Below are 14,555 nucleotides of genomic sequence, written 5' to 3'. Positions count from 1 at the left end.
CAAAAAAGGGAGTGGTCAGCAAAATCTATATTGTGCATATTCTCCAGTGCAAGCCTGGGCAAATTTGGTGTAAGTGGCTGTTGTACGTGCAAAGCTGGTGTACAGGGACCGTACTCAATCTGCTCTGTGCTGGCCTCTCTGCTGTTCTCACCTGGGGCATGTCCATTTTCATGCTCCCCTCCTGGTACTGCCTTGTAGGTACAAGATTGCTGCTTGGCATGTAGACTATGGGAATTGTGATGTGTTTGCTTTGGTGCAATATGGATAATTGGCCATAATCGGCAGGAGGAGGACCATGGACTGAGCAGTGACAGGAGTCTCGGATAAGAGCTAGCCTTTGGGGAGACATGAGAGCTCACCTGGGACTGAGAGACAAAGAGACAGAGAAAAAAGTGGAAACCAAGATGGGTCCACAGCAGCATGGCTCACGGCAGCGCGGACTTGGCGAGTATGGACCATATCTTAGCCTTTGCTTCTTCTCTATGCTAATCCATGGTAGTGTTACCATATTTCAAGTTTCCAAATAGAGTATACAGTGGGGGAGGGGCACTGGAGAGGGGTTACTGGTCAGGGGTGCTGGAGGAGATGTTTGGGGGGTCCTGGAGGGGTGTGTGTGTGTGCACTAGGAGGGAGTATTTGGAGGATGCTGGAGGGGTGTGTGCACTGGGAGGGAGTATTTGGGGAGTGATGGAGGGAGTACCTGAAGCCTCACTCTCAAGGTGGGGGTCAGTGTCGTGCTTCCTGTCATGGTGGCAGGCCAGCTGGTGCATGCCTGGGACGCAGAGCCAGCCCATCAATCAAGGTCTCCCTGTGGGCTTCTCCCCCTTCCCTGGGCTGGGAGCTGGGGCCTGACTCTCTCACCACTCCTGGTCAGGTTCTGAGGTCCTGTGGTGGGGCAGGCGTCCAGGCTGAGAGGTGCTTGGTGGCTCCGCTTACCTGGTGGGCCAGGCTAGGCCGGGGCTGGCGGGATCCAGCAGGTGCAGATGCCCAGGGGAGGGACCAACCAGGGTGTGGAGATGGCTCTTTCTGAGCTGCAACATCTGGAAAAATCCTGGACATTTTCTCTTATTTGGAAAATCCACCCGGACAGATGTTGGCAGACCAGAAAAAGAGGTCATGTCTGGGAAAACCCAGACGTATGATAACCCTAACCATAAGACTTCCCGATGCTGTGTTCCAGTTGACTAATAAATCCTGCTGTGTTTTGAAAAGGCTGCCTGGAGTCACTGCAGATACTTGCTGAGGTACATTGGTCCCTGATGAATGTAAAAGTCTCTGAGTAGAAGTCTATCTCAGTTGGACCCACTGGACAGAGCTCACAGTGTGAAACAGGAGTGCTGGAGCACAGAGGCTCAGTCTTGGAGGCGGTCACAGGGTCTGCACAAGTTCCTGGCCTCGCATCCCTGTGCTCTTGTGCTTAGGCTGGTCAAAGAAGGGGTCCCAACGCCTCTTTCAGTTGTTTCACCGGTGTCTTTTCATTTACAATGCTTAGTGCAGCCCCAATTCCCGCAACACTGATCCCCACACTGACCCTTCCCTGAGTCTTCCGGCCCCCAAGGCTTTCTGTAGTCAGTAGAGACAGAGCTGCAGTCCCTCTGTCTGCTCCCCTGGATAGCCTCCTACTGAGCCTTTCTCTGGGCTTATATCTCCTCCCAGGCACCAGCCCAGCTGGCTCCACTTGGCTCAGCTGATTCCCCTGAGCCTGCCCTCTTTAGGGTCTGCAGCTGAACTCCTTGCTGAGTGTCTGGGCCCTTGCACCCGGCTGCCCTGCTGGGAAGCAGGGGAGGAGCCACCCCTTTATCAGGGCATCCAAGGGGTTTATGCCCCTGCCATGCCACAGAGGGATTGAGGCCACGTGACCCACCTTAAGAAAGAGAGCCGCCCTTGAGGGTCTGGCACACTGAAGGTGTTCCTCCAAGGGACTGTTTAAAAGCCGGGGCATAGCACAGATCCTGTAGATCTATGATACCTGCCAAGGCCCAGGTGTGGTGCTGTGACACTGTAGCTGTAGGGAGTGGGCCAGACTGACCTGGGAATGTTGTTTAGTTTTACTGGGACTATCTGCATGGGGGATGGGATAGCAGTGGGTGACTTTACTTGAGGGAGGATACCTGAGCCTGTAACCTGAGCCAGGAGGGGGATGGGGACAGGTGACACCTTCTGCCCAGGAAATGGACAAAGGCTGGAGGAGGAGATGGGGGAGGCTGGAAGGAGATGGCTGCAGTGGAGTGTCAGTTTGAAGCTGGCTGGGGAAATGGAGGGAACCCCAGGGTTGGGGTCTAAGCTCTCTGCCCCCCAGAGGGACCTGACTGAAGGGTCCTGGTTTTACCTACAACCTCTGCTTGGGACTGTGTTCCTGTTGTCTAATAAACCTTCCGTTTTACTGGCTGGCTGAGAGTCATGGTGAATCTCAGGAAGAGACCAGGACCCTCACCTCCCCACACTCCCTGACTGGTGCCAATATGTGATAAAGACTTAAAATGAACAACACACACTGAGCATTCATGCATGAAATTTAAAGTGAAGGGGAATTTTTTCGTTAAGCACAAATGTCTCTAAGTTCAGGGCAAGAATTCTTTATTTCTGAGGTAAACAGTTTTTAATCATAGAAGATTAGGGTTGAAAGAGACCTCAGGAGGTCATCTCGTCCAAGCCCCTGCTCAAAGCAGGGCCAACCCCAACTAAATCATCCCAGCCAGGGCTTTATCAAGACGGGCCTTAGAAACCTCTAAGGATGGAGATTCCGCCACCTCCCTAGGTAACCCATTCCAGTGCTTCACCACCCTTCTAGTGAAATAGTGTTTCCTAATATCCAACCTAGACCTCTCCCACTGCAACTTGAGACCATTGCTCCTTGTTCTGTCATTTGCCACTACTGAGAAGAGCTCAGCTCCATCCTCTTTGGAACCTCCCTTCTGGTAGTTGAAGGCTGCTTTCAAATCCCCCGTCGCTCTTCTCTTCTGCAGACTAAATAAGCCCAGTTCCCTCAGCCTCTCCTCATAAATCATATACCCCAGCACTCTAATAATTTCCGTTGCCCTCCACTGGACTCTGTCATTTGTCCACATCCTTTCTGTATTGGGGCCCCTGAAACTGGACGCAATACTCCAGATGTGGCCTCATCAGTGCTGAATAGAGGGGAATAATCACTTCCCTCGATCTGCGGCAATGCTCCTACTAATGCAGCCGAATATGCCGTTAGCCTTCTTGGCAACAAGGGAACACTGCTGACTCATATCCAGTTTCTCATCCATTGTAATCCCCAGGTCCTTTTCTGCAGAACTGCCTCTTAGCCAGTCAGTCCCCAGCCTGTAGCAGTGCCTACAATTCTTCCTTCCTAAGTGAAGGACTCTGCACTTGTCCTTGTTGAACCTCATCAGATTTATTTTGGCCCAGTCCTCCAATTTGTCTAGGTCACTCTGGACCCTATCTCTACCCTCCAGCATATCTACCTCTCCCCCCAGCTTAGTGTTATTAATACTAAACATGAAGGGACACTCCATTTATATGGCTCATCGGTCGCTTGGTACCAAGATGAGTTACATATTAAACCAGGTAACTGGAGTGGGATGGTTGGAGTGAGGATTTCTCAGACAGGTAGGTTTCCACTTTTTGTTTATACCGCATTTACCTTGGGAACTGCTTGTGCCTGCCTAATTCCCAGACAGTCGGTCAAGTTCCTTTGCACTCTCTGAATACTTCCCAAATCCCCCAAGCAGCAGGAAACAGTCCAGAAGTTCAGGGTTTAGAATCCCAGGCAGAGACGACCCATAACTGCTGATAGTGTGGGGGTGGAGTAGGGTGACCACATGTCCCGATTTTATTGGGACAGTTCCGATATTTGGGCCTTTTTCTTATATAGGTGGCTATTACCACCCCCTACCACCTCCTCCTCTGTCCCGATTTTTCATACTTGCTATCTGGTCACCCTGGGGTGGAGGGGCAAAATTTAAACTTTCGACCACCCCCAGAACAGCTCAAGTTATTCCCCCTCCTCCAGACAGGCCCCCTCCTGGCCCTCAGTCTCCCCTCCCAGAAAGCAGTGCCCACCTCCCGGCAGCTCCCGTCTGTTGCTCCTGCCTCTCCCCGAGGGGCACAGCTTGCAGCTCACAGGTTCTGGTAGCCGCCATGCAGGGAGTAGGGGCCTGGCTGCACCATGTGACCGAGCTGGGCTGGGAAACTGTGGCAGAAATCTGGGTCATGTGCCCTCCCCCCTCCAACACACACACACACACACACACACACACACACACACACACACACACACACACACACACACACACACACACACACACACACGCCTCTGATCCTAGAGCTGCTGAAGAGACAAGAACTGGCCCAGCAGGGAATGGGGGTTTTGGCTGCCAGGTTACTGCTTTTGGCTCCTCCCATTATGCAAATTGGCTGCTCTCTGCACTTGTGCATTTCTGGTACAGAAACAGTGGAAATAAGGACGGTGCAGCTCAGTCAGTTACACCAGGATGAGCTAAGAGACTGCGGCTGCAGGACTCACTTTATGTGGGAAACCCAGAATGAAGCCCAGAAAGAGACCCTCGGCCCTGGTAGCTCCTTGCACCAGTGCTGAACCTGCTGGCCCTGGCTCTTGGTTCTCTGACTCCCTTCCCTCATTCACCTGTAGTGCCTTGTCAATCAGGCTGACCTGGAGCATTGGCCTCTCCCCATTGGCCCTGGGGACTGTCAGTCTACAGTCTCCTCCAGATCCTTTCTTTTGGTTGGAGGGATCGTGCCACGGGGAGCCAATCACGCTCTCCGGCAGGAAATTTTAAAAAAAGCAGCAGCCACTCAGGAAGCCCAAACAAGCAACGACTCCAACAAGGAACAAGCCACTTAAAGAGCCAGAAAGCCCAAAAAACAATCACCAAGCAACTCAAAGAAATTACAAGCATCCAGTGGCACAGGGGCTGAGAGGGAGCCAATGTGTAACCCATGCCTGATGGGTGTGCTGCTCGGTCTCCCTCTAGTGGCACCGAAATCACCTAGATTTTTATGAGTCTGCTACATCCTTGGTTAATAGGCAGGTGCTTTTTTAGCTTATGCAGTAGAGGCCCACAGCACTAAGCTTCAGAGGTCCCAGGGTCAGTCCTGCCTGCCAACAACCAGGGTCTGTCAATGTTACAAATGCACCTCCACGTGCTGGGGGTTACTCCCGTTTAGAGCCCGTTGAGGAGGCCACCATTGTGCCAGGCATATTTCTGTGGGAAGGGGTGGGGCTTACGGTGACTGTGGCCCCTTTGTGCTGACACAGCCGGGGCCAAGAAGGTACAGAGCTGGGGTGAACACTCTCGACAGTTTCTGGAGATCCTACAATGAGGATAGTAAGTGAGTGGCAGGGTGTGAGGGGGAGACACACAGAGCACTGACCCCCGCGCTCAGGTGTGACCTCACCAATGGTGGTGATCAGGGACTAGAAGCAAGGTGCAAACTGAGCTAATCAGAACAAAGAGGCGTTATCGCTGTTCAGCCAGATGTAGCGATCCATGGTCTTACCCTAAGTCTTATCTGCGTCAGGGGCTGTTTCTCTCAGTGCGTTTGTCACGCTGTGCAAAGCCCTGTCCCCAGGCATTTTACTTGCACACGCTTTGATGAAGCCAGGTTATGCATACGCATTAATTCCCAAATGCAGAGTGCAGAGGGATCCAGGTGCAGTCTCCATGACATTGCGCTGGGGGGTAAATCTAGCCCACCCTGCATGGGAAGACAGCTAGGCAGGCTGTGGAGCAAAGAGCTATGCACCATGTGGGAGTTTCCTGCAGGGGGATTCGGGGAAGGAGGGTAGCCATGTGGAGCAGTATAGCCAGTTTTTGCCCCCTGCGCCTACCCCAGCTGTTTTGGCCCCTCCCCCTTGCCAAGTGCAGGCTCAGGGCTCCTCTCCTGCTGCCTCAGGGAACTCTGGGGAAAACTCCACAGCACTCACCCCCCCTGGCTCCAGTCCCAGCTCCCACAGCCACAGGCAGGGTTGCAGCTGCTGGTGAAGCCCTGGGGAGACACTGGGCGGCTGTACCCAGGCATGTATCAGCACAAACCTGCTAATGGGGCCAACACCACACCCCACAACAACTGCCCCAGCTGCCCCCTGCTAGTGGCGCAGAGGATGGCACAGCCTGCTCATCCCCAGTCTGCCCAAGGGAGCTCAGGGAGAGACTGGTCAGTTCCACCCTGACCCCAGTGCAGGGCACAGTCCAGTTCTGAGTCACCAGGAATGTCACTCACTGTGTTCAGTCCCTTCTCCCTCATGGGGAGTTTCCTACAGGGGCAAGTTGGCCGAGTTCTTACCTGAGCAGATCACTCCGGTATCAAAATAATGAGGGCAGGTGGTTACACCCCATCCTCTATGACTGCAGTCCCAGAGAGCTGACTCGTCACCACCACAATCAACTCGATACAGCCAAGTCGGTCCAGATCCTTCTCCAAAATGAGCCCAGCCAGGGGCACTGACAGCAGATCCACATCCCAGCTGCTTGCAAACCACCTCAGCATCTTCCATGTCCCAGCTGGTATCACACACCGTCCCCCACTGATCCTGGTGTTTAACCTCCACTCTCCCGGCACAGGGGCTGCCTCCATCTGCCAGCCTCAGCTCATCAGCACCTTCAAAGAGAGACACAGAGCAGGTCAGAATGAGCAGGGATCCCTCTCAACAGCGTTATCACAGCAGAGTCCACGCCTGGCAGCAGTGGAGCAGCGGAGAACCAGCTGAGCAGCGGGGACAGCAGAGCAGCTCACAGCAGGAGTTTGCCTGGGACTGGTAAGTATCCGAGTGTGTGTTTGTGTGCTTGCTGAGGAAGTATCCGAGCGTGTGTTTGCTGGGAGGGCAGTGTGAGAGCCTGAGTGAGTGTCTGATTGGCTGCTAGCCTGCAGGGGGCGGGCATTAGGGTGTCTGTTTGTTTGTGTCAGGGAAGCCTGGCTGTTTAAAAATAGCCAGAGCTTCACGAACCAGCTGAGCAGCGGGGACAGCAGAGCAGCTCACAGCAGGAGTTCGCCTGGGAGTTCGCCTGGAGTGAGCCCAGTGAGGCTTACGTCTTGCAAACTGCTCTGAGGAAGCTCGTAGTAGGAAGGTGATATGGAAGGGGGGGGTTCAGCTGTTGTGACCTGCACTGGATGTGCCATGTTTGTCTTTCTTCCACAGGACAGAAGCGACTTTGTCTGTACAAAGTGCAAGCTGGTCTCCATATTGGAAGAGAAGATTGAAGGTCTGGAGCAACAGATAACGACCCTGCGTTGCATACGAGAAACTGAGGATTTTCTGGACAAAACTCAGGATAGGCTTCTAGGGGCACAAAGCTCTACAGATATAGAGCAGGCTGCACAGAGGAGCCAAGAGGCCAGTGAAGAAGCTTGGCAACATGTGACCTCCAGAAGAGGTAAGCGGAATGTCCGGGTTCCAGTAACACAGACACAGGTAACTAACCGCTTTCATGTTCTCTCCACAGGTACCGTTGCGGAGAATGGACCAGATGATATGTCTGGGGCGAGAAAGCAGAAGGAGACTCCGCTGGTTGGAAGGCATGAGATGCACTGACCTGAGATGGGGGGTTCCACGACCACCACTCACAAGAGAAGGAGGTGGGTGGTGGTGGTCGGGGACTCTCTCCTCCGGGGGACTGAGTCATCTATCTGCTGCCCTGACCGGGAAAACCGAGAAGTCTGCTGCTTGCCAGGGGCTAAGATTCGCGATGTGACGGAGAGACTGCCGAGACTCATCAAGCCCTCGGATCGCTACCCCTGCCTGCTTCTCCACGTGAGCACCAATGATACTGGCAAGAATGACCTTGAGCGGATCACTGCGGACTATGTGGCTCTAGGAAGAAGGATAAAGGAGTTGGAGGCGCAAGTGGTGTTCTCGTCCATCCTCCCTGTGGAAGGAAAAGGCCTAGGTAGGGAGCGTCGAATCGTGGAAGTCAACGAATGGCTACGCAGGTGGTGTCGGAGAGAAGGCTTTGGTTTCTTTGACCATGGGATGGTGTTCCATGAAGGAGGAGTGCTGGGCAGAGACGGGCTCCATCTTACGAAGAGAGGGAAGAGCATCTTTGCCAGCAGGCTGGCTAACCTAGTGAGGAGGGCTTTAAACTAGGTTCACCGGGGGAAGGAGACCAAAGCCCTGAGGTAAGTGGGAAAGCGGGATACCGGGAGGAAGCACAGGCAGGAATGTCTGTGAGGGGAGGGCTCCTGCCTCATACTGGGAATGAGGGGCGATCAACAGGTTATCTCAAGTGCTTATATACAAATGCACAAAGCCTTGGAAACAAGCAGGGAGAACTGGAGGTCCTGGTGATGTCAAGGAACTATGACGTGATTGGAATAACAGAGACTTGGTGGGATAACTCACATGACTGGAGTACTGTCATGGATGGTTATAAACTGTTCAGGAAGGACAGGCAGGGCAGAAAAGGTGGGGGAGTAGCACTGTATGTAAGGGAGCAGTATGACTGCTCAGAGCTCCGGTACGAAACTGCAGAAAAACCTGAGTGTCTCTGGATTAAGTTTAGAAGTGTGTGCAACAAGAGTGATGTAGTGGTGGGAGTCTGCTATAGACCACCGGACCAGGGGGATGAGGTGGATGAGGCTTTCTTCCGGCAGCTCACGGAAGCTACTAGATCGCATGCCCTGATTCTCATGGGTGACTTTAATTTTCCTGATATCTGCTGGGAGAGCAATACAGCAGTGCATAGACAATCCAGGAAGTTTTTGGAAAGCGTAGGGGACAATTTCCTGGCGCAAGTGCTAGAGGAGCCAACTAGGGGGGGCGCTTTTCTTGACCTGCTGCTCACAAACTGGGTAGAATTAGTGGGGGAAGCAAAAGTGGATGGGAATCTGGGAGGCAGTGACCATGAGTTGGTTGAGTTCAGGATCCTGACGCAGGGAAGAAAGGTAAGCAGCAGGATACGGACCCTGGACTTCAGGAAAGCAGACTTCGACTCCCTCAGGGAACGGATGGCCAGGATCCCCTGGGGGACTAACTTGAAGGGGAAAGGAGTCCAGGAGAGCTGGCTGTATTTCAAGGAATCCCTGTTGAGGTTACAGGGACAAACCATCCCGATGAGTCGAAAGAATAGTAAATATGGCAGGCGACCAGTTTGGCTTAATGGTGAAATCCTAGCGAATCTTAAACATAAAAAAGAAGCTTACAAGAAGTGGAAGGTTGGACATATGACCAGGGAAGAGTATAAAAATATTGCTCGGGCATGTAGGAATGTTATCAGGATGGCCAAATCGCACCTGGAGCTGCAGCTAGCCAGAGATGTCAAGAGTAACAAGAAGGGTTTCTTCAGGTATGTTGGCAACAAGAAGAAAGCCAAGGAATGTGTGGGCCCCTTACTGAATGAGGGAGGCAACCTAGTGACAGAGGATGTGGAAAAAGCTAATGTACTCAATGCTTTTTTTGCCTCTGTTTTCACTAACAAGGTCAGCTCCCAGACTGCTGCGCTGGGCATCACAAAATGGGGAAGAGATGGCCAGCCCTCTGTGGAGATAGAGGTGGTTAGGGACTATTTAGAAAAGCTGGATGTGCACAAGTCCATGGGGCCGGACGAGTTGCATCCGAGAGTGCTGAAGGAATTGGCGGCTGTGATTGCAGAGCCATTGGCCATTATCTTTGAAAACTCGTGGCGAACCGGGGAAGTCCCGGATGACTGGAAAAAGGCTAATGTAGTGCCAATCTTTAAAAAAGGGAAGGAGGAGGATCCTGGGAACTACAGGCCAGTCAGCCTCACCTCAGTCCCTGGAAAAATCATGGAGCAGGTCCTCAAAGAATCAATCCTGAAGCACTTGCATGAGAGGAAAGTGATCAGGAACAGCCAGCATGGATTCACCAAGGGAAGGTCATGCCTGACTAATCTAATTGCCTTTTATGATGAGATTACTGGTTCTGTGGATGAAGGGAAAGCAGTGGATGTATTGTTTCTTGACTTTAGCAAAGCTTTTGACACGGTCTCCCACAGTATTCTTGTCAGCAAGTTAAGGAAGTATGGGCTGGATGAATGCACTATAAGGTGGGTAGAAAGCTGGCTAGATTGTCGGGCTCAACGGGTAGTGATCAATGGCTCCATATCTAGTTGGCAGCCGGTATCAAGTGGAGTACCCCAAGGGTCGGTCCTGGGGCCGGTTTTGTTCAATATCTTCATAAATGATCTGGAGGATGGTGTGGATTGCACTCTCAGCAAATTTGCGGATGATACTAAACTGGGAGGAGTGGTAGATACGCTGGAGGGGAGGGATAGGATACAGAAGGACCTAGACAAATTGGAGGATTGGGCCAAAAGAAATCTGATGAGGTTCAACAAGGATAAGTGCAGGGTCCTGCACTTAGGACGGAAGAACCCAATGCACAGCTACAGACTAGGGACCGAATGGCTAGGCAGCACTTCTGCGGAAAAGGACCTAGGGGTGACAGTGGACGAGAAGCTGGATATGAGTCAGCAGTGTGCCCTTGTTGCCAAGAAGGCCAATGGCATTTTGGGATGTATAAGTAGGGGCATAGCGAGCAGATCGAGGGACGTGATCGTTCCCTTCTATTCAACATTGGTGAGGCCTCATCTGGAGTACTGTGTCCAGTTTTGGGCCCCACACTTCAAGAAGGATGTGGATAAATTGGAGAGAGTCCAGCGAAGGGCAACAAAAATGATTAGGGGACTGGAACACATGAGTTATGAGGAGAGGCTGAGGGAGCTGGGATTGTTTAGCCTGCAGAAGAGAAGAATGAGGGGGGATTTGATAGCTGCTTTCAACTACCTGAAAGGGGGTTCCAAAGAGGATGGCTCTAGAGTGTTCTCAGTGGTAACAGATGACAGAACGAGGAGTAATGGTCTCAAGTTGCAGTGGGGGAGGTTTAGATTGGATATTAGGAAAAACTTTTTCACTAAGAGGGTGGTGAAACACTGGAATGCATTACCTAGGGAGGTGGTAGAATCTCCTTCCTTAGAGGTTTTTAAGGTCAGGCTTGACAAAGCCCTGGCTGGGATGATTTAACTGGGAATTGGTCCTGCTTTGAGCAGGGGGTTGGACTAGATGACCTTCTGGGGTCCCTTCCAACCCTGATATTCTATGATTCTATGATCCGCGCACAGAGCCAGGAGAATGGGACATGCCCAGAGCTGCCTCATGACTCCACCTGATCCCATCTCAGGGCCTCACACTCAGGGCTGCCAGTGCTGCAGTTCTCACCATTTTATCCCCACTCTGGCGATTTGGGGTGTTTTTACGTGTCTCGTGAGAACACAATAAAAGGCGCCAACTCACGGAGTTTCCCTTATTCTAAATGGTGCCATCTCCTGTCACTGTCACTGGGGCTGAAGCCAGCGAGGTGCCGCCATCACCCTACAGTCTGTCAGCATGTGGGAGTGAGGCCGCCCTGAGTAAAGCTGGCTGCCACCTCCCACTGTTTTCAGGGAGACTGAAGCCCACAGGGAACATGGCTGCTCCTGAATGGCTCAGGGGACTGGACAGGACCCAGGGACTGTGATGAGCAGCAGAGACCCTGTGCAAGGAGGAGGGGAAGAGTGAGGGGAGCAGGGCACTTGGGGGCTGGAGGCAGATTCAGGGGTTGCAAGGGAATGGGGTGCAGGTGCTGTGTCAGCAGAAAGGAGGAGTGGAAAGAGTAGGGTGGGGGGTCTGGAGCAGGGGACCAGGGGAAGGGAGGGGGTCTGGAAAGTTGGGTCAGGAGGAAGGGAGAGGAGGGGGTCTAGAGTGAGGTAGGAGGGAGAGCTGGGGAGGGTGCGGAGGGGTCTGGAGAAGGAGTCAGGAAGGAGGGAGATGAGGGGAGTGGAGGGGCAGAGAGGTGGGGGTGTGGAGCAGAGGGATATGAGGGACTAGTGGGATGAAGAATGGGGACTGTAATAGGGAGCAGGAGGGAGGGCGGAGAGGGGAGGAGGGGGTCTGGAAGAAGAGGCTGGAGGGAGGCAAGGGAAGAGGAGGGGCCTCTATAGCGGGGAGAGTGCTTACCAGCCTCAGACAGAGAAGTTGTGGGGGTGGGGTGGGAGGATTCAGAGAAGTGTTGCTATTTGCAAAAGGCCAAACTAATCACATTGTGTTACAGTGACATTATAGCTGATGTGAGTGGTTGATGTCAGTGTGAAGGTCTCCAGTATCTCTGTCTGTAACTCACCCCTGAACAGTATCAGAAGTTCTTGTGTGCGAGCGTGAACCATGCTGTATGAATTAGCTCAGTGGCTGTCAAGCTATTTCTCAGTCAGCCCTTCCTCTGTCAGAGGAACTGAACCAGGAGGGAGAGCGAAGGCAGTGTGGGGCAATGGACGGCAGTTCCCCGTCTCAGGAGTGAGGGGAGGGTAAATGCAGTGTCCAGCTGAGCAGGCAGGGGAGTTGTGCAGTTCGGGTGCACTAAGGGTGACTTTTCAGCCTGCGATTCTCCCCCCAACGCTGGCAGAGGAGTAGAGGGGGGATCTAAAGTCCAAAGACAGATGGAAAAATGAGACTGGATGGTTTTTTTAACCTCACAATTTTTGTTCTGTGGAGCTTGGCATTACAACCTTGTGCTCCCTACCAGAGCTTCCTCTCCCCACCTGGCCCACACATTTCCCTCTTCCACTGGTCTCTTCCCACACTCCTCCCCTGGGCTCTTCCCCCTCCTCTTCTCCCTTTTCTACCTGGCCTCTCCGCCCTGCATGTACAGGCTGCTCCTTCCCCAGATGAGGAGCAGACTCTGCCCCCACTCCCTGCAAGCTGCTTTTCTCCCAGTTGCTCTGAGTTCCACCCCCTGACCCCAGTTGTGTCTACAGCGGTTTGCATTTCTGGGGGTTGTGGAGAGGCAAAGCTGGCTGCTGGGAGGGAGGCAGTTCACAAGGACTGTGAGGATGGGCCACTGCCTGCCACACAGTCCTCAGGTATTGCCTGGGAGAACTGGCCCCCAGGACAGGGTCTGAAGACCCTGGACTGTCCCTGAGACTGGGAGCAAGTCCAGGCATCATTACTACACCTAGGAGCTACGGCTACATGCAGAGTTCCACTATGAGCCCTGGAACAGGCTGGTTGCAGCAGTGGATGGCTGAGCTGGGGACACCATGTTTAAGGAGCCTCCATGGAGCTGAGAGAACAGTGCAGTTCACACCAGTACGTGGCCAGACCGTCCTGCTCTTTGAATGCCAAGTAAATACAAAACAGTCACTTTGCTGCAATCCATAGGGAAGGTTATTAGGTGCTGCTCTGTTCAGTCCAGTCCCAAAGGAAACCCCTTGGGCCTGGTCTGCACTAGGAAAAAAGGGTTGTTTTTTTTCAATCGAGTTAACTCAGTGACGTTCACTCGTAGTAGGACACAAGGCTAAGTGCACACAGAGTTCTGTTGCCCTGAATACAGTTGAACCTAACAACAGCCAGCAGTTTCAATGCTCAGAAATTCCCAGCCTGCCCCTCCAGCGAGCTCCAACAGGCTTTGGTTCTTTGCTCCCTTCTAGGATCACATTCACAACTCCTTCTACTGTCTTCTCCCTCCAACAGACATAGTCCAACACCAATATCCTGGCCCCTGCATTGGCAACAAGGGAAACCCCTGGCTAGCTCTGCCCTGATCATGTGGCCAGTGCCTTGGGCAATAGCCCCAACTGTCTGGAGATGTTTTTACTACATAAAGGATTTTGATGGTTCTGTCTATTGAGACTAATAGAGTGTGCTTGGTCCAGCCATTAGCTTTCATGATGTCTGTGATTCGCTTTTGATCCAAGACCCTGTGATGGCAGCCATTAGCACCTTTCAGGATAGCAATTACATTTACATACTGCACCTATCATATGCTTGCACCACTTGGGCCCAACTTGGAATAATGACCCCACCCAGCATTCTGAACGTTGGGTAAATTCAGATCCCGGTCTGAGAGTGAAACCTGTGGCTTTGGTCCATCCCTGATATTTTCTCATTTGTTTGCCTGGAGCCCAAAGAATTGTATAATGTTTGCCTGGAGCCCACATATTTGGGGTGGATCAATAATGGTGAATCACTATTGTGACGGGTTCCCCCCGGGGTGCCACCTGGAACTAGGGTATCACTGAACCCCCTGACCCACCAGCTTGGGCTCCCTCTCACACTGTACTGCGGTGACAAACTGCAAAGCCCTCCAGCCTGCGCTTTCACCAGCTTTCGTACAGGTAGGGACACACCCAGCTGCAGTTACATACAGGTTCTCTAACCACCAGCTTCCCAGCCTAGGATCCCAGAGCAGTACCATCCTGCCCTGGTCAAATCTGGCCAGTATATGGGTTTAACACCCGGTCCACCTCTCCTCAATGTGAAGAGAACAATGCACACTTGGAGTACCTAAGCAGAGATTTTCCTCAAGCACTCCAGTCAAAGCTCACTGGTTTAGATTAAAACAAAAACAAGTTTATTAACTACAAAAGATAATCAGATTTTAAGCGATTGTAAGTGACAGCAAACAGATCAAAGCAGATTACCTAGCAAATAAACAAAAATACAACCTAAGTTTAATATACTAGATAGATTGGATATGAATTAGCAGCTTCTTCCCCTAAGAGATGATACAAACAGGCTTCAGAGTCTTAAGGCACAAGCTACACTTGCTTTGCAGCTGG

General features: G+C 52.4%; 1 protein-coding gene across 1 annotated transcript in view; it reads right to left on the bottom strand.

Moving 5' to 3' along the window:
- LOC144930242 (scavenger receptor cysteine-rich type 1 protein M130-like) overlaps window positions 1-14,555 on the bottom strand; it is a 58,345-nt gene that overhangs the window by 40,946 nt on the left and 2,844 nt on the right. Inside the window, 1 exon segment of the mRNA XM_078851789.1 lies at window positions 6,295-6,609. Within this exon segment, the coding sequence (XP_078707915.1) occupies window positions 6,295-6,609 (315 nt within the window).

This window comes from Lepidochelys kempii, chromosome 1, assembly GCF_965140285.1.
Source record: "Lepidochelys kempii isolate rLepKem1 chromosome 1, rLepKem1.hap1, whole genome shotgun sequence".
Lineage (NCBI taxonomy): Eukaryota > Metazoa > Chordata > Testudines > Cheloniidae > Lepidochelys > Lepidochelys kempii.
The sequence above is the reverse complement of the archived record's forward strand: the minus strand, read 5'-3'. Positions and strand labels throughout refer to the sequence as shown.